The sequence below is a fragment of the Anoplolepis gracilipes genome, chromosome 14, assembly GCF_047496725.1.
Source record: "Anoplolepis gracilipes chromosome 14, ASM4749672v1, whole genome shotgun sequence".
NCBI classification, from domain to species: domain Eukaryota; kingdom Metazoa; phylum Arthropoda; class Insecta; order Hymenoptera; family Formicidae; genus Anoplolepis; species Anoplolepis gracilipes.
The window spans coordinates 9,750,658-9,776,666 of NC_132983.1; the positions used below are offsets into that span (position 1 = coordinate 9,750,658).

General features: G+C 29.9%; 1 protein-coding gene and 2 pseudogenes across 1 annotated transcript; 2 read left to right on the plus strand and 1 right to left on the minus strand.

Moving 5' to 3' along the window:
• Positions 1-1,479: 1,479 nt before the first annotated feature.
• LOC140672864 (uncharacterized) lies at positions 1,480-21,365 on the minus strand (annotated as a pseudogene).
• Positions 6,370-10,859, plus strand: LOC140672863 (uncharacterized; annotated as a pseudogene).
• Positions 11,622-20,930, plus strand: Ltn1 (E3 ubiquitin-protein ligase listerin). The gene is made up of 9 exons (XM_072905301.1): positions 11,622-11,822; positions 12,084-12,293; positions 12,358-16,298; positions 16,377-16,523; positions 16,641-16,771; positions 17,355-17,563; positions 17,645-17,836; positions 19,543-19,710; positions 20,763-20,930. Exons 1-9 carry the CDS (start codon positions 11,778-11,780, stop codon positions 20,820-20,822), a joined length of 5,103 nt encoding a protein of 1,700 aa, XP_072761402.1. The 5' UTR covers positions 11,622-11,777; the 3' UTR covers positions 20,823-20,930.
• Positions 21,366-26,009: the final 4,644 nt, after the last annotated feature.

A 26,009-nucleotide genomic window follows, 5' to 3' on the forward strand; every position in this document is an offset into this window, starting at 1 on the left:
CAGAACAGGTCAAGAACCTAGGTCAAGAACAGGTCAGAACAGGTCAAGAACAGGTCAGAACAGGTCAAGAACAGATCAAAACAGGTCAAGAACCGGTCAGAACAGGTCAAGAACAGGTCAAGAACAGGTCAGAACAGGTCAAGAACAGGTCAGAACAGGTCAAGAACCTAGGTCAAGAACAGGTCAGAACAGGTCAAGAACAGGTCAAGAACAGGTCAGAACAGGTCAAGAACAGGTCAGAACAGGTCAAGAACAGATCAAAACAGGTCCAGAACAGGTCAAGAACAGGTCAGAACAGGTCAAGAACGGCTATTAAAGGCGATAAACGAAAATGAGTGAAAAAAATGCGAACAAACGGGCATCAAGAAAAACTGACAAAGCAAAGAATCAACATAGTTTGGAGAGACGACAGTTGGTGAACGAACTGCACGCGCCGGCGAGAAAAAATTTTCCCCGAAGACACGTCATAGTGCGGGGATACGATGATCTGTGGCAAGCCGACATCGTCGAGATGCGTCCGTATTCTCGTTTCAACAAAGGTTACCACTACATACTCACCGTCATCGATGTGTTGAGCAAGTATGCATGGGCTGCACTACTCAAGAGTAAAGGTGGAAGGGAGACGGCTGATGCAATCGCCAAAATAATTCGAGATAGCAAGAGATGCCCGAAAAACATACAAACTGATAACGGGAAGGAATTTTACAATACCGATGTGCAACGGCTTATACGGAAACATAACATTAATCACTATTCCACATATTCGGTATTGAAGGCGTCTGTCGTCGAGCGATTCAATCGCACGCTGAAGAACGACATGTGGAAGATGTTTACGCTGAACGGAACTTACAAGTGGATCGATGGACATATATACATCATGTCATCTATCTTCATAAAAGCGTAAATTCTTTCAATGCTGTTGGTATCTTTTACAATTAAATTATTAGAAATATTTACAACTTTTTTCAATGGTAAAGAATTGTTATTAAAAACATCTTCTGTGTTTACTAAATGACAGATGATATACTCTTTTCTGGTTAGTACATCGATAATAAAGTTCACAATGCGAATAAAATCCCCTTCTGTTGTTAAAGCATGCGAATTATCTGATCGAATTATTTTATAATTTAAAAAAAAAAGTATAAAAACAGAAGTACAAAAAACAAAAATTAAAATTTTAGGTAAAAATTAAAAATTAAAATTATAAGTTGAAAGTTACATGAAAAAATTTATGCGTGACAGAGAGACGTTAGATAAAGTCAACTTTTATTTCGGAAACCGAAGATTTCGAGAAATATCAAGGACCTTTATATGTATTGTTTAACGATATAATTCCGCCTTCATAAATTTCTCATTCGTTTGTCAGATTCCATAAATCAACATTAGTACTTTCCAAATCTCAATAATTAGTCCAACATAACAACAACAAATATAATGCATATCTGCATCTCTAACAATAAGATAACATGTTATCTAAAATGGATTTTACGTCTCGTGTTTATTTATACCAGCGGTTATATTTCATTCTTTTCCATTTTTTATAAAGCGCATAACCATTAATCTTTAACAAAGAAGAAAAACATTGATAATAACATTGTTTAATTGTCAGCGGGTCAGGTTTAATCACACACTCGTGATCTATCATATTATTGCACGCTTGGCGATCTCTCGATGCAGAATCTGCGCGAACAGATTCTGTTTCCTTACACATCACGTCCCGTATAATTATATGCAATCTTATCATTATGGACTCCCGCCCATCCCGCCGTTTTTGTGATATCGCGGTTTTTCGGTGTAGATCGGCAGATTAACAAAAATTGAAAAAACAATTCAACATTTTAAAAAGATCAGCTAATGCACTTTGCGGTAAACAATATATAAGTCCGTATTTCAAAACTGCAAGAATTATTTCAGCTTTACTCACTACTACTTGAACATTTATAGTTTCATTAGCTTCTTCTTTTTGTAATATTTCTATTAATTTACTAGATTCAATATTATTTTCCCTATTGCCATCTTCAGAGTTGACTTCAAGAATATTATTGATGTCATCTTCTTCATCGCTAGATTGAAGTAATTCTTCATGTGCATCGTAGATCCATGAATCCTGTAGATAATTATGTTTATTATTATAAAGTTTAACAAATGATTATGAAAATAAGAACGCGATAATATTTTTAACATTAATGCATTATTCAGTAATTTATTAGTATAAACATTTTGAATATAATAGATTATTAAATAATTTTTGGCATTAAAAATAATATTAAAAAAAATTAACTGTCAATATATTGGGAGCGGTATTTTGAACTGTAAAATTTTAAAAAATTTCAATCTGCAATTAAAAAAAGGAATTAGAATTCTACTTGCAATTAGATTCTCAAACGACTTTTAAATACATACAATATTTTAATATAAGCTGATACAAAAATGTCTGGTATAAAAGGTATAATAAAAACCAGTGCGTTTGTAAAAAATTAAAATTTACTAACGTATGTCCACAGCCTTACGTTATTACTCATTTGATGATGAATCGCTGGAATTTAAAGTACTATTACTTGAAGAACTTGATGTTGAGTTGGATGATGCACTTTGTGCACGTTTTCGTTTTTCTTCTGCAAAACATTTTTAATAATATTATTTTTATGAATATATTAATCTATTAACATATATCTTCCATAAAAGAGAAACATAAGCCAAGAAAATTATCTTTAAGTAAAAATTTGTTTCAATGTTCTTTAAAAAAATAATTATACCTTTTAATTTGGTTTCAATAAGAAAATTTATATAGATACTCAAGTAGCGTTTCCATTTATTAATAAACTTTTTCTTTTCTCCCTTGTGGTGCATCTCAATAAAAGCTGCATAACATTCTAAATGAATTAAGTTTTCATTAGATTCATTTTAACAGTGTATATTAAAAGCAAGAGGGAATGAAATTCTAACTTTACTACTGGACCATTTTAACTAGATAAATAGTAATACACGCAAACATTTAAAAAAACTGAATGATAACTTAAAACTGCATAGTATAATTCTAATAATAGAAACAAACTAAATAATAATAATCAACTCAAATTAACTGAAAATAGTAGGACAATTTCTCTAACACCGCTGATGACGTTTTGTAGACTATACTCTTCACGCGTCTGTGCTTTTTTACAATTTTTCAAAAGCAGTTTTAAGTATATAATCACTATTACAGCCAATTATTTATTGTTCGTTCAATAAAACTTTAAGGAGTTAAAGTTAACTTTTTACACTCTCAAATGACATGATTCTTTTTTTTTAAATATATATTACACTTACTTTTTAAAACAGCTTTTTTTATCGGCGTTAATGGCTTCCTCGGTGATCGATCTGGCAATCTGTTTTTACTTTTTTCCAATACCACAGCTCTGTTCATTAATTTATGTACTCCCTAAAGTGCTCGGCTCAATTGCCTAACAAATAAAGAAGGTCTTCTCAACTTCTTTATTTCTTTCCATGTTGTATATGGAATTGAGATACCATATCTTAAGTGTATCATTTTAATCTAAAAAAAGGAATTAAAATTTTTATTATTTTAATAATTATATCATTACTGAATTAATTTATTATATTTACTATAAATAAGCTTAAGGTGTAGTTTTAATAATTTTTGAGTTACATTAAAGTAGTATGTTTCTTTTACTACTTAAATTTGTTTTAACTAAAAAATAATCCCAAAAAATTTTTTTGTATTGAAACCTTGAAACTTATAAAAACGTAAAATAGATGTTAGTAGATGTTGTAAAAAATGTGCAACAAAATAAAAATTGAGTCTGTGAATGCGAAAAACCCAATAGTTTCATTTTCAAATTAGAAATGCCTTAAATGCGATAATGCTTGTCGCAACAAAAAATGATGCGGTAGTCAATCAATGTGTCGTTTACTTAACGTTAACTATCACATCACTTTTTGTCTGAACGTCCTGCGGGCAGAAGCCCTTAAATTTAAACATTTTATTTTAGTTATTTTATTTTAGTTTTATACATTTTAACTTACAATTGTTCCGTATATTTCATCATTCCAAGTAGTCATATTTTCTTTATCGGTTAAATCAATATATTGATCAGAATCATAATCCAGGTCACTTCTTTTAGTCTTATTTCTTGTTTTATTTTTCTTAGATTTTTTAGTTTTTCTTGCTTTTTTTTCTTTATCTTTTTTAGTCTTTGCTTTATGAAATTTGTTATTGTTTTCTTCTGAATAATGCATATTTAAATCATCTTTTTGCAATGGAGATTGCTCACACGTTAATTGAGAAGTACTAGGTTCATTAAAAACAGTATCAACTGTTTCACTTCTCTTCTTTTTGGGGGTACTGATTATAATAGGTGATGCCGAACGCTTTTCTGTAAAAATACATTGGCAAACATTGATAAAAAATAGAAAACAAATTTAAATAAATAGAAAACAATGTTTTTTTCCAAATTTAATGTTTTTTACCTTTAGGAAATAATTGTTTCTTTGTTTTCAATGTATGAAGCTCCTTTTTAAAAAGAAGTATATCATTTTTCAATCTATTGTTTTCTAATTGTAGTTTTTCATTTTCATGTTTTAAATCTTGATTTTCCTTTTGTAGAGCAATTGGAATTTCAAATAGTTTTTCCTGGGTTTTATCAAATGCTTTATTAGCGTGATTTAAAGTTTCCAATTTCTCATTAATTATATCTTCATCGTCCATTTTTTTATATTTTTCGAATATTATAGCGTCACAATTAGTTTTCTCATTTTTATTTTCATCAATGTATAAATGCTATATGAATAAAATAAAAAAACTATTATATAAATAAAATAAAAAATAAAAGTATATAATAATTTATAATAATTACAATGAAACCAATTAAATATTTGTAAAAATTTATTACAATAACGTGGTTGAATTATTACCGTTTCTTTTTGAATTTCAGGCTCTGGACTTTCTTTACGTAATATTTCTTCTGTATCTAATATCTTTTGTACAGCATCACTGTAACGTAGTTTTTTAAAGATATAGCGATGTTTGTTATGTTTTAAATCTTCTTTGTTAGCTGTAAAGAATGAAATATTAATAAAAAATATTAAGTAAAAGTCTAATAAAATTATGTCATTTACTGAAAACAAGAGACCTTTATTAAGTGTATTCATTATTAAAAGATTAGAATACAAATAATAAAATGATTGTTATAAAAAAAAATATAAAAGCTAAAAATAAATATTAGAAATAAATAACAGCATTTTAAAAATCACATTAGAGTATAAGACAAAATAAAAAAATAAAAGAAAATAATTTTAAAAAAGAGAAATAACAAAAAAAAAAAAAAAAAAAAAAAAAGCGCAAAAGAAAGAGAAAAGTATAAAACTTCTAATTTCCTTAAAATTAAAAATTACTATAAAAATAAATTTTGTGCACACACACATTCCTTCATACACATTACTTCATACTTTCATAATTTGAGCTGCAATTAAACTTTCTTCCTTGCTTACAGTATTCAATCTTTTTACAAAATATAGATCTTCATACTTATTCAGAATTTTAAAATTCTGTATTTTTTTATTAGGGACAATGTGGATTTTTTTACTCTCATCATCGAGATAACGCACACTAGCAAACTTAATTTGTGAATCCATCATCGCCTATAAATAAAAATTTTTTTTATTTCACAACTTAAAAAATATTTTTTAACTGTTCTAATTTAGATGTGATTCAAATGTAGTATTACATGCATATTTATATAATGATTAATACTATTGAAATTTGTAAATCAATTAGACATAAAATTAAATGCTTTCTATGTATGTACATAAAAAATCATAAACTACTTTAAATAAAAATAAATGATAACATATATTTTATAAGATTTTAATGGTTTTGCAAACAAAAAAAAATACATCATAAAAAAAGAATTTATACTTTAGCCTGCTCTATAATCATTTTTTGAGCAATACATCTTGCTAATAACAAATTAAATCCTCATTATTCACATCGATTAAGAACGCAAAAACACAAAAACAAATTTTACAAAATATTTATTACTTACTCATGTGCGTTTCTATAATCCAACAACAAACAAATATTTGCATTTAATCGTTCACTATTTATTGTTCACTATCTGTTAAAAAGATCCGTTATTTGTTGAATGAAAGAGAATACGCGCTCGACTGTACTTTTCCAGCCGGGTAAACAGTGAAAAATGATCCCTCAAAAATAGAGTTACAATATGTAGAGAGGGATGTCGCGCACAAGCACGTACGTTATCATGTTGCGAGCTGTTAAGATACACCGTTGATGGACGTTCGTTATTGGTTAATTCTTATACCCCTCCTGCACACAGGACACGATGGAGCTTGTCGCGCGGCCACGGTCGTACACGATATATAAGACTGTGCGCGCAGCAAAAGCTCCACGAGTTAGAAGTTAAGTTTTAACCTTTAACGATAAAGTCCAAAGTCGTTATCCCTGCTCATAACAATTCATTGTGTATACTGAGTGCTTTTGTTGTTAAAATTATATTAATATTAATAATAAATAATGCCGAGATATCACAATTACCTTGAAGATAAATTTCAAAAAGTCCCAAGAACGAGCCAATACAGGAAAAATCGTATAGAATGCGAACCAAGTGATCAAGGCAGTGATAATGATAACAGTGATGTTGAAGATGCTCAATGGCGGGTAAGCATATTATAAAGTTATATGGATAAAAATATATATAAATTATAATTTACGTTTACATTTATTTTACTAGTAGAATGTTTATTTATATTTAAAAAATTAATTAACTTTATAAATTTTAAAAATAATACATTACAATTTATGAAATGTACAAATAAAAACAGTATTTTGAAAAAATAAACAACAAATTTTTAGCTTTTAAAATTTCATTTTTCAAGAATCTTATTTATATATTTTTAATACTTATGTTATATTAGAATTAGCATATCAATTTAATTATTTAATATGTTTGATGAAATTTTTGTCAGTAAAATTTTTGTCACATTTATGTGATTTTTATGTTTCAAATACAAGCTCTAAAATTTCTTATGTAAGCTTCTAAAAGTTTCTTTATTTTTCTTTTTATTATATTTTATGATTATAAAAAGAGACTAATCTTTATCTTTCTTTCTAAATAAATAAAAATAAACTTACACTTAAGTCTCGTTTAAAGCCAAAATAATGTTGGTGCAAACGGTCCTTATTCTCATAATGTAAAATATAAAACTATGTTCATTTTATTTTGCATTATATTAATATTAATTTATTTCTTTCATTTAGGAATACTGTAATCGTCAATCATTTAAAGATAGTGACAACACAAGCTGTCAAGCTTCTACTAGCACAAGTTAATATAATAGTATGTGCTCATTATTCTCCAATGAAGGGTCAGCAAATATTATGTATAATGAGCAACTTAGTTCTGACTCGTTGCATTTAGTACAAGACAAGCATATAAATCTCATACAACATAATTGTCATGAATCTTCATCAATACATGAAAATCCATTTATTGAGCAAAATGATCAACAATCATTGTCAACATTAGAGCAGGTATATTAGTGTATATTATTTTTTACAAAAACTATAAACTTTTTTACAAAACATTTATTTATGGAATTGTATTTTTTAAATAATATATAGAAGCATTGTAAATATTTGAAATTATTTCTACATATGTATAATTCTTTATTTAGAATTTGTACAAATACTTAACATACATAGAAAAAGGTTTTTTTTTAAAAGTGTTTGAAAAACACTTATGGGAGTCATAAGTAATTAATTACATTTATTATATTATTTTCAAAATGTATTGATAATTAACAAAATACGGAAGAACTAACTATTATGTTTTTCAATTTAATTAATTTTACTTTTGTATATGAAAGACATTAAAGTTCTTATTATTCTAAATAGAATATTTAATTTTTAATTTTTCAAATTATAAGTTTAAATTATAAGTTTAAATTAGAATCTTTTAGTATATTTTTAAAAATATAAAATTTATTTTTTACAGACAGTAGATACAACCCAGATTTCAATAAATTATAGGAATCAATTGTACGGTTTATCCGACTCTGAGGATGAAAATTTTTATGTAAGAATATACTTCTTTTACTTTATATGATTTCTCAATATGTTTGTAATTTGCATCAATTAGTAACACGTCAATTATTTTTATTTTTATTTTTTTTAATAAATTTTAATCTTCACAAATTTTTATTATACCTTTTATACCAGACATTTTTGTATCAGCTTATATTAAAATATTGTATGTATTTAAAAGTCGTTTGAGAATCTAATTGCAAGTAGAATTCTAATTCCTTTTTTTAATTGCAGATTGAAATTTTTTAAAATTTTACAGTTCAAAATACCGCTCCCAATATATTGACAGTTAATTTTTTTTAATATTATTTTTGCCAAAAATTATTTAATAATCTATTATTTTCAAAATGTTTATACTAATAAATTACTGAATAATGCATTAATGTTAAAAATATTATCGCGTTCTTATTTTCATAATCATTTGTTAAACTCTATAATAATAAACATAATTATCTACAGGATTCATGGATCTACGATGCACATGAATTACTTCAATCTAGCGATGAAGAAGATGACAGCAATAATATTCTTGAAGTCAACTCTGAAGATGGCAATAGGGAAAATAATATTGAATTTAGTAAATTAATAGAAATGTTACAAAAAGAAGAAGCTAATGAAACTATAAATGCTCAAGTAGTAGTGAGTAAAGCTGAAATAATTCTTGCAGTTTTGAAATACGGACTTACATATTGTTTACCGCAAAGTGCGTTAGCTGATCTTTTTAAAATGTTGAATTGTTTTTTCAATTTTTCTTTGTTACCTAGTACACGTTATCTTGTTGACAAAATGTTCAATCCAGAAAATATCATACAATATCATGCAGTTTGTCCAAATTGCAAAAAATATATAGCGATGTTTGATCGCAAAGATCGTCACGTAGAATGTCAAACATGCAATATTGTAATAACATTGAAAGATCCAACGTATAATGACTTTTTTGCTATAATAAACGTTAGTAATGAAATTGCAAATTTAATTCAAAATAAATATTATGATTATGTAATTCGTGAAAGAATGCGAAATGATGAAAAATTTGATGATATTATAGATGGTGTATTATACAAAGAATTTATTGACTCATTACCAATACATGATAAATTTAATTTTGCTACAACTGTGATGAACAGTGATGGATCACCGGTTTTCGAAAGTTCTAAATTTTCGATCTGGCCCATTCAAATGATTATAAATGAATTACCTTTGGATGTAAGAACTTCTAAACCCATAGTGTGCGGTATATGGTTCGGTAAAGATAAACCCAATATGAATTTTTTTTTAAAGCCATACATTGTTCACATGAACAAATTATCAAATGATGGTATTCGGTGTACTATTGCAAATGAAGTACGTATTATTAAAGTATTCACAATATGTTGCTGTGTAGACTCTGTTGCCCGTGCACCGATGCAGGGTATAGTTCAATATAATGGCTATTTCGAGTGCAATTGGTGCTTACACCCAGGATATTATGTTGCCTACAAGAGAGGTGGAAGTGTAAAATACACTTTAATGAATGAAGTACCGCCTAAAAGAACTGAAATTGAAACTATCGAGCACATGCGACAGAGACTTACATCTCGAAGTCCTGTTTATGGTGTAAAAAGACCTTCATGTTTAATTAATTTGCAAGGTTTTAACATTATAACTGGTTTTGTACCAGATAGCATGCACTGTCTTTGTTTGGGAAAGCGGAGCAATTTTTAGGGTATTGGATTGAATCAAACAACTTGCCATATTCTTTATCCAATAATGATATCAATAAAATTGATAACTTGTTATTAACAATAAAAGTCCCCAATCAAGTTTCTCGTTTATCTCGCTCTATACGAGATAAAAAATATTGGAAGGCAAGAGAGTGGGAGAATTGGATACTATATTACAGTTTACCGATTCTACTATGTTTTCCACATTTAGAAATATGGGTAAAGCATTGGTCACTTCTAGTAGAAGCATTCCATATTTTACTAAAAAAAAGTATTATACGTAATGAAATCAATCATGCTCATACTTTATTGACAAAATTTGTTGAGTACACCGAATACCATTATTTGAAAGTTGCTATGACATATAATGTCCATCAACTACTGCATTTGGCACAAAGTGTAGCAAATTGGGGTCCACTTTGGGCTCATTCTGGCTATTGTTTTGAAAGCGGAAATGGTCAAATAGTTCGAAAAGTTTATGGCGCTAAGGGCGTTGTACATCAAATTTGCAGATCAATAGCAATGAGTCAAAGTGAGTTAATTTTAAAGAAACACGTTGCTTCGAAAGAGTTTTCAAATATAGGTAATTTTATTTCTTATCTGGACAAAAGAAACGCAAAACAAACATATAAATTATCGCATGCAAGATATTTCGGATCACATTGTAAAACTAGTTTAATGTGGATTGAACAACTTGAATTATCTGATGAAAGTCGAACATATCAAAAAATGGTAAAAGAATGATGTTTGTACGCATCATCAAAAAAAAAATGATTTGATCAGATAATTCGCATGCTTTAACAACAGAAGGGGATTTTATTCGCATTGTGAACTTTATTATCGATGTACTAATCAAAAAAGAATATATCATCTGTCATTTAGTAAACACAGAAGATGTTTTTAATAACAATTCTTTACCATTAAAAAAAGTTGTAAATATTTCTGATAATTTAATTGTAAAAGATACCAACAGCATTGAAAGAATTTATGCTTTTATGAAGATAGATGACATGATGTATATATGCCCAGTGCCAAATTTGTATTTTTATTAATAATTTTGTACTTATAAATGATAATTATAATGTTATAAATAAATGGTAATTATAAAAATGATGTTAATTTTTATAAAGTAAATTAAGTAATTGATTATGTTATTTTTTTACATAACATATAACGTAATATGTTACGTAAAATGTTTCTTTTTGAGATGGAATTACATAATTTTATTATGCGATTTAACTGGACGTTTTACAACTTAATACATTAATAATATGCAAAAAATAATAGACCTCATTAATTCAATACCTTAATGTCTTCTAAAAAGAATGTCATGTAATTTCCCGTAATTGACTTTTCAAAATTACATGATTTTCTAAAATCACGTTATTTTTAAAAATCACGTATCGATTTGGAACAATCCGTTACGTGATTTTGTTACGTGTTTTCATCATGTAATTTTGTGATGTGATTTTTTTCAGTAGGGGTTAAGGCCGCCGCACACACTTTTACATAACACATAATGCACATACATAAGGAAACTGATTGGTCTATAAACACATGCATAAGGAATTCAACCAATCGAATTCCTTATGTATATGCATTATGCGTTAGGCCGGGTCTATAATAGATGTAGTAAGCCTTAAGCGGTAAGAAATTAACCAATTATAATTGACTTTAGAGAAGAATAATGAATATGATTGGTTCATTTCTTACGACTTAAGGCTTACTACCCTATTGTAGACCCGGCCTTATGTAAAAGTGTGTGCGGTGGCCCTTACTGCATTCGCCACTACTACGGTATGGCGCTGAAATCAATGAGAAATGCCAGTCTCGTCTTCATCCAGGCCTTTGGTTATCTATCTATTAATCTTATGCTGATAGTAACGTCACAGTATGTAATGTTAGAATTTGCTCGTTATTCCTGTCTCCTACAGACCTTTGATCAATTATCTTGTCATTAAATTTTTAACATGGGTAAAAATAAACAAGCACAACGAACTAAAAACAATGCAAGGGTAAATAGAAATGATATCTAAATTGTACATAATTATATATGTAATAAGAATGACTGCAATATATAATTTATAAACACATTAAATATTTATTAAATCTAACTTATTGACATATGTTATATGAACAATTATTGTTACATGAAATAATTTGTTTATGATAATATTTGTACTTTTATATTATTAATGACATCTTTTATATTATTTTTTACTTTTACATCTAGAAAACAAATATGCAATACTCTCTAAAAAAAAATCATTTTCTAGCCATCAAATAGTAGTCGCAGTGCAGAACTTTTGGGGACTGCATTGCCCAGTTATATTGGTTTCTCAGCAGTTAAAGATGGAGGCTATATTCCTGTTTTACCTGGTCTATCTTTATGTTCCTTAAATGAGGGAGAATTAAACAGTGTAGATTCTAATTTTCAAGTAATACTGAAAAAAATGAATAAGAAAGATTCTACAACAAAATACAAGGTAATTATTTTTATTTATTAATTGATTAAATTTTATATAAACTGACAAAAGTATATATGTATAGGCATTACAAGAATTTGCAACTTTATGTCAAGATGCTGAATTGTCAATAATAGAAAATGTATTGCCATTTTGGCCACGACTATACTGTGCTCTAGCCATTGATATAGAGCATAAAGTAAGAGAAGCTGCACAATTAGCACATGCAGCAATTGCCAAGCGTATAGGCAAGGGCATAGTGATATATTTAAAACAGTTGGCTGGTGTTTGGTTTATTTCTCAATATGATACATATCCTCCAGCAGCTTCATCTGCTATAAATTCCTTCAATAATACTTTTCCACCATGGAAAATAATTGATGCAATTGTTTATTTACAACGTGAAATTTTAGTTTACATTCATGACAATATTACTGTGCACACAGCTCAAACATTATCGATGCAAAAATCTCTTACTAAAGAAGAAAGAGAAGCCAAATATCAAAGAGTGTTAATTTCGAATCTGCAAGGATACAGTTGTTATTTCAAAAAAGTTCCACTTGACGAAATAGACAAAACTCTAGACATTCATGAAAAAATTTTGAACAATTCAAAGTTTTGGAAATTGGCTACACATGATGCTGTCCCAATAAAAATAGCTTTCTTTAATGTATTAACATCAATAATGGAAAATGCAGAAAAACTGTTACAAAGTGAAAAAAAAAAGACATTGACTACTATCGTAAATAATCTGGATGAATCTGAGCCTGGAATTTTATCGGCTGTATGGGAATCAATGCTCATAGCTACAACTAAAATTGATGATTGGTATCTTGTCATAAATATCGATAAATTCGTACTACCAAAATTATGGCATATTTTACGATCCGGCGGTCAATGTTGTGCCAGTACTGTTTATCCAAATTTACTGCCTTTTATCAGTCAATTTTCGAAGCTGAGTATTAACATTAATGATCTGTACATGAACTTCTTTGACAACATGCGTAAAGGCTTTTTAGTTAAAAGTGTACAAATGAGCCGCTCAGAAACGATGGCTATAGCGATCTCTTTTGTTGAATGCTTGCGTTATTCTATTCTCACGAATGTCGAAAATATAGATTTATGCATTCGTCTCTTTAAAGAACAGCTTATATTTTTTATAGAAGCATGTATAGTGGGTAGCATTTCTATGAAACAATTTTGTTTTACAGAAGTAGCACATTTAATACGATATTGGAGTAAAAATCGTAATAATCAGGAATATAAAGCATACATTTCATTAATGCAGCAATTTTGGGTCGAATTGAGATTATTGTTTACCAAGCTGATATCAAGAGAGATTGTAACATCGCATACTATAGATACAAAAGATTCTCAAATCGAATTTTTATTAACTTTAAAGAACTTGCCAGATCGTACTCGTAAGAAATTAAAAGTAAACTTTTCTGATTCAAGTAGTCCAATTGTGAGTCAGTCAAGAGTAAAAGTTGCCGATATTTATACAGATGAAATTTTTAACGTAGAATTATGCGAGTTCGTAAATGAACTCTGTACAATTTATTTTAATAATATTAACAATCAGCAGTCTATTGAATATATTAAACAGTTAAATAAACTGATAAAACATTTTACAAGTAGAGAATTATTTGTTGCACTTTCGAAATCATTTAAGTTTGATAAGGATTTTTCTAAATTTTACAATAACAACTTGAGAGCCTTGTTATTAAAAAATATGGGAATAATGGAACAAGTTATTGAATTAATATTCTATTTTATTAAATATATAAATGATACAGAAAAGAATGAAGTTTTAAAATCATTAATCAAGCTAAATGACATTGCAATAACAAAAAATGCAATATATTGCAGTTTATCTGAAAATAATAAAAATGATCACGTAATAAAGAAATGGTACACACATATTAGTGTAACTAAGTTACTAATTGATGTAGCCAAAGAAATTGTTTCACCTGGACACAATGATTTAGAAAAAAATCAGAATCTGATTTTGCTAGCTTTTGAAACTTCAGCATCTGGAAACTTATTAATAAATGAGGATGAAGCAAATGAGATTGTGACAATACTTTGCAATTCATTAAATGGAACAAGTGACAATTGCTCTATTCAATTTATCATATTTATTACAAGATTAATGACTTTAATATGGAGTCAAAAACAAATAATATCAAGTGCTGTACAGATATTAAAGACATTCTTTGAATTATGCACTCGTGAATATGATGAGTTGACTATTGATGTTGTGCGCAATAGTTGGAAAGAAGGACTTGTAAAAAGTAACGAAATATTATCTGATTCAGAATTTAATTATCTTATTAAAAATTGTGCAATTGTTATCTGGAACAAAATATATAATACATATCATGTTAAGGATATATTAGTAAATTTAGCAACAGATATTTTAGAAATTATAATTAATAATAATAACACAAATGCTCATTGCATTAATGAAACTGTTCTATTATTTCTAACAGCATCTGATATAAAATTATGGATTGCAGAAGCAACTATCATTACAATATATGGTGAAATAATAACAGGCAACTTATATATATCAAATATTGAGAAGAAGATACAAATTTTCGAACATTATATGTCTATTAATATAACGAACGATATAATTTCGGATAATATGACTAATTGTTTATTATGGGCTTTATTTACCACAGATTTGCTTAATAATCTGTATAAGAGATTAAGAAGTTCTAATACTACAAATGTTAACACATCTTTAGATCCGAAAGAAAATTTGGAATTATATGATTTAAATTTACCAGGAATTACAGAGATACTGATAAATATCATATATGTGGCTAGTATAGCTGAAATATACAATAAACATTATAAAACTTCTAAACATTATAACGATGTTAATAAGCTTTACAATTCATTAAAAAGTAGTTTTTTCAATTTAAAAAAATATTTTGGGAAGAATATCCATAATGATATACTGTCTCATATACAAAAAAATCAATCAAATTATAGATATATGTTGCCGTATATAATTCGTGCATATTGTGCCGAATTTAAAATGAGTGATAATCCTGTAGAATACTATGAAAAGTGTAAAAATAATGAAGAAGAACATGATGAAGAAACATACGTGCAAGCAATTCAAATCTTAAATGATTATTGGATGCCAGAAAATATTCCGTTAACAAACAATGATATTCATGCGCTAATTGTCACAAGAATTGCGATATGTCTTAAAAATGATAATTCAGCCTATACTACAATTGTTGAAAAGATTATGTTATATGATAAAAAAGATATCGCTCTTTTAGATTGCAATATTTCCAATATTTCATGGAATCAGTTGTGTTTGCTGCTAGAAATTATAAGATTGTTTACAGCACTCGTCCAAAAAGTTCCATCAAAGTTACAATATGAACATTGGGATTTTATTTTGATATCTCTCACTACATGGCAACAGTTATTTCTTAATTTTGAACTTAATTATACTGATATTAAAATAATGGCATTAATGATAGCAGTTAACGAATTATACTATGCAGTTCAAACCTTAATGAACAAACATGAACAAGAACCAATACCAGAATTACCTCTTGCACTCTTAGATGAATGGACAAATGTATTTGCTAGTTGCATAAACAGTGGTATTGTCAAAACTTGGATGTTTTGCACAGATTTATACAATCAAGATACAATTTCTTTAAAATCCATTATTCCATTAAATTGTTTAGGAAAATCAATTAGTATTCTTGACAAAAATCTATTATTCAAAAAATATGACAAAAATTCTGAAACAAATTTAATTAATTTCGATGAGATGTTAAAGCTGTCTCTGGAATTATTACAATCTCCTATACCTAGTATTCAATTGAGTGCCTATCACACATTGAAACATATGGTGTCAGAACTTGTACAGTATGATAAAGTTCTTATTGAATCTGACAACTTTGAGTCAAACAATTTTAATATTAGAAAATTCGAAGCAATACTACTAAGTACACAAAATATTGTGAATACAATGCTTATGGAATTCAAGTAAGTTTCTTTTTATAAGTGGTTTTATAACAATTTTTAATCAGATGTTTTTCTTATTATATTATTATTTTTTTTTAGATTATGTGATACAACAAGTTGCACAATTCAACCATTTACAGATTCTTATACATATACATTAGAATATTTGCTAGTGTGGATAATTGTGCTAGAGATGTGTGCAGATGCTCATAGTGATTTACGGTATCAATATGCTGAAATATTGAAGTAAGTATATTCATGATATGAATTATTTCTTTCCATAATATGTGTAATATTTTAGTTTCATTATTAATAGCTTACATACTATTTATATGTATTTTTAACATATGCTATAAATTTTAGAAATGATTTCTTTCCTTGTCTGTTAAATAATATCTTTAAATTAATGCCCATGGAAGTACTACAGGATAATAAAAAGAAAACTACAAAACTGCTGGAAGCATTTACTATTGTTCCATCATTTAATTTTGAAGGTAATATTAATTACAAATTTGCATATACAATGACCAGCAAAAATAAAAATCCTCATCTATGTGATTGATTTGCTTTATAAAATATTATCCACAAAAAGAAAGAATATGTATAAATTTTTTCGTTAAAATTGAAAATTTATTTATTACACACCTTGATGGAAAAATTTTGCTGAAATTACTGTGAAATTGATGAAAAGTGAAATAAAAATTATTAAAAAATTACTGAATATATATTTCAAACTGCATCATGATTTTGCTCATTACATGAAATTTGATGTAATACTGCGAAATATAAAGAAAGTTAAAATATACTGCTAAAAAATAATAAAAAAGTTTTGAAATATTAGACATTAAGTGAAATTTACTAAATTAAACTGAAAACTGTTATTTTTAAATGAAAAATTTCTGAAATATTGAAATATTAATGAAATGATAATGAAAGGGTCAATTGAGGGAGATTTTCCACAAAATTTAATTATATTTTCAGTAAACTATTTTCTATCAGGACATTCTTAATTAAAAAAAATTATTTTTTATTTAATGTATAATCTATCGATTTACCAATTTTATTATTGCAACATAGAAAGTTGGACAGAATGGAGATTAGATCATATTGTATGTTGGTTATATACAAACTGCCTACGACATTTACCAGTATTAGTGAGACAATGGCTGAGTACAGCTGATAGTAAAGTCAGTGCAATAATAGACAAGATTACGAGCCATTATATCAGCCCTATACTTTGCCAAGAAGAGCTTAATAACAAATTAATTAATGTTGAAAATATGCAGGTATATTATGATTTATTTGTAGAATTATTTTTATGTATTTTTAAATTTTTTAATTCAATTTTTTATATAATATTTTTACAGATAAAAGTGCATCCAACAACAAGAGAAGTAGTAGCTTTGTATCAAATGGATGACACAAAACTAGAATTAAGCATAGTGTTACCATCAAATTATCCCTTAGGTACAGTAAAGGTAGAATCTGATCAACATATTGGTGGTACAACAAACTGGAGAAACTGTCATATGCAGCTCTCTATATTTCTCACACATCAGGTAAGTATTAAATATTAATAAAATTATTAAGAAATACAGTAGTGTCAAGTATATAAAGTTATAATAGGTTGTGAAAATAGTTGGAACAAAAATATACAAGAAATCTATATAATCTATATATCTTGCTAATTTTTTTATTTATATTATGGTTACTATTATTTTTATTATTGTTATTCTATAAAAGTGTACAAATAAGTTTTTGAAATTTTTTTCTGATTTACTTCATATGGTACCTACTTTTCCTCTTATGGTATCTACTTCAAAAATCTTTGAAAAAAATTATTTTTTCAAAATTTTATTAATGTGATTAAATAGAGATGTTTTTACCATAAAACTTTTATATAAAATACTTTTTGATATTTTCAATAATTTTCAAGATATCGAGAAAAACAAAGTCACTCTACACATGAAAGGTGACTTCTCTGCTTTAGATTTAGAATAGATTTTTGAACAAGAACTAAAATTTCTACATTTATCTATTTATTACCTCTATTTATGTAAAGTTTCATCAAAATTAGAATTTTCGTGAGGTTTCCTTCTAATTATAAGTCCAACTATATTAATAGCTAATTTGATACAAGTTGAATAGTAAGCTACGTTCTTTTATTTATTTATATACCATTACTCGCGTATGTATAATTTCATTGTAAGAACACCTCCATTTAATCACATTAATATGACTCTGTAAAAAGTAAAATTTATATGTATGAATTAAAAATATTTCTATTATTAATTAAATATATTAATTTTTTTATTATTTATCTGATTGTTACATAATTTTATATCACTATTATATGTATACACATATATATATATATATAATGTAAGGAGACACATGTCTCCCCCCACTCAATCTTATCTCTGTCGCTATCGTACTGCTATCATAAAAAATTGTTGCGCAAAATAGCCGTCTTAATTTCCTATAAAAATATTAAAAACAATATTAAAAATTAAAAATGTATCAAAAAATTGAAAATTAACAAAATTTTAAAAATAAATTTAAAAAACTTGGTACTACTAAACTAAATAATATGCTAATGAAATTTTAATTTTCTTTAGATTTTATTACAGTTATTGATGTAACTAATTTTTTTGGTTCTAAAACAAGAAGTTTTAAACAAGAAAAAATTAAAATAAATTATTGAGATTAACAAGGTTTTTTTAATGTTTACAAACAACTACTTTGAAAATAGAGCGATTAAGAGCCAAACGTGGATAGTTGTGCATTGATTTCTCAGAAAATAAAAAATTCTAAATTAAATTTATCTGTTGGTTTAATATTTATTTTGAAAAGACCCCGCACAAAACCTATGGAAATGGGTTCTCGGCGAATTTGTCTGAAACTTTGGGAAAATGTTCATGTCAATCTGATCAAAAGTTCTCATGGCAACAACTCTCTTTAAAGCAGTATTTTAGCTCCAAGAGACCTCAAAGATGGATATTTTATTTCTTAAAAGTCATGTTTTTCATTTTATTATCTTATTTTTAATTAGTTTTCTATATTTTAAGGAAAATGATATACCAAATTCTTATATCATTTAAGATTGTTTTAGCCATTTAAATTTTTTACGCGCATATATATATTCTAATTATTATGTCTAGGTATTTTTTCTTCGCATATTGTATTATTTTTTTCGTAAAAATAAGATGATCTATTTCTTAACTGACAGATTTAATATCAAAATAATATTTTTTTTCTCTTACAGAATGGGTCTGTTTGGGATGGTCTTATAATGTGGAAACATAATTTGGATAAGAAATTTGCAGGCGTCGAAGAGTGCTATATATGTTTTAGTATTTTTCATATTAACACATATCAAATTCCAAAACTGTCATGCCATACTTGTCGTAAGAAATTTCATACTCTCTGCTTGGTAAGTAAATATTATTAATTTAAGAAGATCTATTTAATATTTTTATTATATATTATATATAATTAACAATAATTAAACAGCTATTAGGCCAATTAACGAGCAAAATTACCGTGTGTTCATAAAATTAACATTTATTCAATTAAAATTATTCTGTATTGTTACATATAAACGTTTTGGCTGTACGCAGCCTTCTTCAGAATATTAATAATGTCAAGGCAAATTGACAGAATTCGTGTGACAAAAACAGAAAATATGTCATGATTATAAAGATCGCATCAATACATATAAAAGGCTTCTTAAGACTCAACAGCGGTTAATGAACCGTAGCGCAAGAGCAAGCTTCCTCAGATTATTTGGAACATGCTTACTTATACTATTAATTGTTACGACATCATTCGTGTAATTTAAGATGCAATATTGATCATCATCACGAGTTGCCAGCGACGAATTGTTCATTCCTCGGTTGAGGGCGAGAATTTGCAACTAATCACTAACATTCCAATTTTTGTGGAAACGTGAAATTGCTCAAACTACAAACATATCAAAAATTACAATAATAAAGCATTGTAGTGTTAAGATCATATGAATATCACTCATTTGCACTTTCACAACATGGACTTACATGTATGTCATTTTATAAGCCTGAACCAATAACTTTCAACTGCATGAGACATTCTACCCCCAGTGGTCCTCTGTTGTTATTAAAAATTCAGTATAATATGAAGTCTGGTGGAGGTCACACGAATTCTGTCAATTTGCCTTGACATTATTAATATTCTGAAGAAGGCTGCGTACAGCCGAAACGTTTATATGTAACAATACAGAATAATTTTAATTGAATAAATGTTAATTTTATGAACACACGGTAATTTTGCTAGTTGCCCTAATAGCTGTTTAATTATTGTTAAATTGAAACACGAGCGTTAATAATTTTGAGTTTATATATATATAATTAGTTTAATAATTCAATAATTTAATATTTTTATTATATGTAATTAATAATTATAATTATTATTATATATAATTATATATAAGTTGTTTTGTTATTTCAGTATAAATGGTTCAATACAAGTCACAAATCTACATGCCCGATTTGCAGAAATGTGTTTTAATTTAATTTGAAAAAGTATTGTATTTGTAAAAACAAATGTTGACAGTACAAAGCATAAATTAAAAATAATAAAAGAGAAGGAGAATAAAGAATATTATATAGATAGATAGATAGATAGACAGATAGATAATTTATTTTGAATCCTCTTGGGGTTTTCAACTCTTACATGGTGCTTTCCCAGGGACCAACCCCTTACAATCTCCCTCCTTTCTCATTTACATACCTATTTACGAATATACAAAATTACAAATCCAAAACCTTACCCTTGTCCTTCTCTTTGTATCCCCGTTACTTTCTTACCTCTTGCTACCTATCTTTAACCCCCTCTCCTGGCCATATACGACCTTACAAAATTGTTCCCCACTCCTTCCCTCACGATCCATCCTTCTTTCTCCTTTCTTTCTCTGTCTCTCCTCACGTCTCTCTCTCTTTCTCTCTCTCTCTCTCTCTCTCTCTCTCTCTCTCTCACCTCTCCTTTTCTTCCCGCTTCCCATTGAAAGACCGGATTTACTTCTGGAGATATGACAGTCAGAGGATTGATATGTAGATCACGAACCGAATAATTAGGATGAAGGAGATATTCTGTGCACGAATTTAATATAAAATAAAAGAAATATCTTTATTTAATACAAACTGAACTCGGAAAACTCTCAGGCTAAAACTGTCTATCTTCGCCTTTCTCGAAAGAGAGTCGACGCTCTCGATCGATCCTATCAATTTATACGCTCGCTTTTTCCCCTACTTAAAGTCTACCCGGTATATTTCGAAGCGAGACATGCGCCCTTGGTTTGTGTTGCGCGCGCCGCTCTACGTCATATGATGCGTATGACGTCGCCTTTTGGTGCCTTACATCTCGGCCCTCCTGGCCTATAACTTCGCCCCGAAGTTTTGTGCGGAATTTTTTAAAATGGCGCGTCGTGTAGTCAATTTACCGGTTTCTCTGTATCGATGGTGATCGCTGTAACAGGTACGTGAGGTTATTGCGTATCCTTACTTATAATGCTTATTCTACTAATTTTTACAATCTTATATGCTAATTTACACTTAAGCTTATGACTAATTTTATATCTAATTTAAAGGTTTTATCCAATATTTGATTTTATCGGACGACAATACCGTGTTCATTGGTTTCGCGCCTTGATTATGACCCGGTATATCACGGACAACGTGACGTATCGGTCGTTTCCTAGACTTTTAGCTATAAGGTAAGGCTCTTTATAATTTGGTTTCCATTTCGTATTGACGCCTGGTTTAATAATTCTATTTCTTACTAACACGTAATCTCCTTCCTTATATTTCGTCGGATGTTTACTTCGCTTGTCTTTATATTGCTTATTATAATTGCGCAATAAATTGGTCGCACGCTCCGCGGAGTCTTTATTTATTTTCCTCTCTTTTTCTAGGTTTCTGTCCACACTGGTCAAGGATTGTGTGAACCTCGCAAATAAAAAATCTGTATGAGCTCACTGTTCATATCCTAACAGCAATTTTGACGGTGTACAGTTTATCGCTGAATGGTGTGTATTATTAATTATGTACTGTAATTGTCCTAAATATTCTTTCCATTCTGAAGGAGAATCTATTGCCTTAATTAATGAGCTTTTTAGGAATCTATTGGCCCTTTCCGCGATACCATTAGCCCAAGGTGCCGCGACTGCCACTTGCCGATGGTGAATTCCATTGCGATTAATGAATTCTTCAAACTCTTTGGATGAAAGCCGTTCCTCTATCGGACACTATATTTAAAGGTTTTCCAAAGGTATTAATTAATGATTTTAAATGCTCTATCACCTCTTTCGATCCCGTCGACTTCGTCGGAAATAACCACGTAAACCGAGTGTATGCGTCTACAATTATTAATATATGTTTATATTTGTCCTCAGATTCTTGAAGCGGTCCGAAATGATCGATGTGAATTAATTCTAAAGGCGTTTTTGGCAACGGATACAAATGTGTTTCGCCTTCTAACCGATTCGGTGAACTATTTGACATTAGGCAAGTAAAACAATTCTCGATGTATTCATAAACTCTCCTTCTCATGTGTGGAAACCAATAATTCTGACCTATTCCTTTCAGAGTTTTCTCTGCCCCGCAATGGACCATTTCGTCGTGGTGCGCTCGCAGCAAAGTTACAACCATTGAATCAGGTACAACAAATTTTACATCACCATCAACTTTCTTATAAACCAAACCTTCTATTAGTTGGAATTTATCGCTATCCGCAAACTCTAATTCTTTACTTATTTCCAGTATTCTGAGGTCTGCTAACTATCTGAATTCGAGCTCTCTTTCTAACGGGAGAGCATTTACGTACGCCATGCTACGACTCAGTGCATCTACATGGCACATTTGTTTCCCTGCTCGATGCGCAATACTAAAATTATAATTCTGCAGGGTGAGTGTCCACCTTGCTATTCTCGGGTTTAAGTTCGCTCGATTTACAGCATGTACTAACGCATTACAGTCTGTGATAATTTTGAACTGTATTCCATATAAATATAAGTGGAAACGCTCTATCGCTCTTATAATTGCTAACATTTCTAACTCAAACGAATGATATTTTGTTTCAGCCTCATTCGTGACTTGGCTAAAGTACGTTACTGGAGCCCACTTATTGTCTTTTTGCTTTTGCAAAAGTATCGCTCCGAGGCCTAGACTACACGCATCGGTATGCAGTTCCGTTTCCGCCGCAGGATTGTATAATTTAAGCACTGGCGCAGTGGTAAGTTCACTCTTCAATAATTCAAACGCCTTTAAACAATTTTTATCGAAACGGAATTCCACTGATTTCTTTAATAAATTTAACAATGATCTGGCTTTCCGCGCATAATCCTTGATAAACTTTTTAAAGTAATTCGTTAATCCTAAAAATCGTTGAATTCCTAGTACATTTCTCGGTTGAATGAAATTTTTAATTGCCTCTGTGTGTCTTTGACTTAACGTTATACCGTTTTCAGAAATCGTATATCCTAAAAATTCTACTGTATTTCTCAAGAATTGACACTTGTGGTAATTCAATTTGAATTTGTACTGTTTCAGAATAGAGAGCACTTCTCTCAGGATTTCAAGATTTTGCTCGACCGTTTCCGTCGGAATTAATACATCGTCCATATAAACCACTATTTTATCCTGCCGAATTAACGGGTTAAGAATTTGCTTCAATCTTTTCTGAAATTCGGCTGGTGCTTCCGAATAGCCAAAGAATAAGTATTTATACTCATATTGCCCATCGGGCGTCGCGAATGAAAAATATTTAGTTGAATCATTATGGACTTTAATTTGATGGAAACTATCTTTTAAATTAAGCAATGTAAATACTTCCTTATTACCTAATTGCAATAGACAATCTTCGATTAACGGGAAAGGATATTTTTGCTTCTCAATTCTATTGTTTAACGGTCGCAAATCCACACAGAGCCTAACTTGACCATTTTTCTTCTTTACAGATACTACCCTCGCACAATAAGGAGAAATGCTCGGCTGAATTATTCCCTGTCGTAATAATTCGTCAACGATTTTTCTGATCTCGACGCGCTCGGTGTATGCAAAACGTCGTGGTGCATACGCATATATGGAAGGGTCTCGAAAGTGAACTTGTACCGTATAATCATCTTCCACTGCTAAGATATTTGTATTTTCTATCTCGAATAATAAATCTTTAAGTTGTTTTTCGACCTTGTTATTGTAATTTGTTTTAACCGTTTCTATTATCTGTTCCAGGTTGTTTGTTAAACTATCTTCTATGTAATACGGCAAACACGTAAACAAGTTGACCTTCTCACCTTCACACGCCGGTTTATACACTAAGATAAGCTTTTCTTTGTTTAAAAAATCACGACCAAGTATCAGGTCACTTTCAAAATTGTTTTCTTTTAGTACATGTAAATTAACCGAAAATTTTGAATTTTCCACGCAATTCAACGCGACTTCGACTAATACAATGCCTATAATATTTAGCGAATTATTACTCAAATTTTTTAACTTCCTTTCGACCGGTACTAATTTATAATTATATGGCTTCAAGAATTCTTTATACACGTTAAATTTAATGAACGAAACTGGGCTCTCCGTATCAATCAACGCAATTAACTCGCATTTTCTATCATCTAACTTATCTATTTTGACGAACGGATTGGTAATTTCTATTTTAGATTCTACCTCGTTAACGGCCGCCACTGCGCTCGAGGACGACGACTCTACGGAGACGCTTGCTGCTGCCGTCGTGGATGCCGCCGAAGGAGATGTCCTCTGTGGCGCGCCTTTCTTCTTGAGGATGGGGCAGTCGTACCGGCGATGTCCTTTCTCCTTGCAATAGAAGCAGGACGTCTCTCCTCTGCATTCCTGGTGCGTGTGCCCCTTTTTGCCGCAATTCCTGCACATGTCCTTCGTCGTTCCCGCGCTCGCACCATTAGCGCCAGGACGCCTCTTCTCCGTATCCAAGGCTCCTTCCGTCACTCGCCTCATGGTCTCCAGGAATTCCTCTAGAGTGTCGGCCTTTATGGAGAGCGCCACTGCCCTCAGGGAGCTCTGAGCGATTCTGCCGATCACCAGATTAATTGTGTCCTTGGCCGATAAATCGAGGCGATGCATCAACGCCACTTTCTTTATGGCGTATTGGTCGAACGTCTCTTTCCCTTGGATCCACTTCCTGGCCTCGACTTTCTGCATGGCCTTGTAGAAGGGAACCTTTCTCTCGAACATTTTCGTCAGCTCCTGGCGAAGCCCTATCCAGGACTCCACTGCTGCTCCTGTCTGAACCTTGTACCACTGTCGAGCCGATTTCACCAATCGACTGGAAGCTGCCAGAAGTGTCACCCCGTCGGTGGCCCCATGGATCAACGACACCTTCTCTACCCTTCTGATCCAGGTAATGATATTTTCGTCCTCTGTTCCTCCGAATTCCGGGATTTGAGTCGATAGCCAGTTGATCATATTTCCAGGTAGAAGCCCATCTTGCCTGGATTGACCTTGAGAAGATTCGGTCGGAGAAGAATTTACCTCTGTTCGCTCCGTCGTCCGTCCAGCATTTCCTGTCGCTGAAACGGGAACCTCCTCCGCTCTGACCACCGGAACTTCGTTTCGTCTCGCACCCAGCACCTGAATTAACTGGGCAAATTGATCCTGCTGTTGTTGAAGGAACTGCTGGTGTTGCCTGGACAGCTCCTCCTGTTGCCTTCTCAGAAATTGT

Bases quoted from the DNA above. Each gene is read 5' to 3' on its own strand.
- Ltn1 (XM_072905301.1), top strand. From the start codon at position 11,778: ATGGGTAAAAATAAACAAGCACAACGAACTAAAAACAATGCAAGG. The intron at 16,524-16,640 runs GTAAGTATATTC...TATAAATTTTAG, and splicing joins CAATATGCTGAAATATTGAA to AAATGATTTCTTTCCTTGTC. The intron at 17,564-17,644 runs GTATATTATGAT...ATATTTTTACAG, and splicing joins TTAATGTTGAAAATATGCAG to ATAAAAGTGCATCCAACAAC.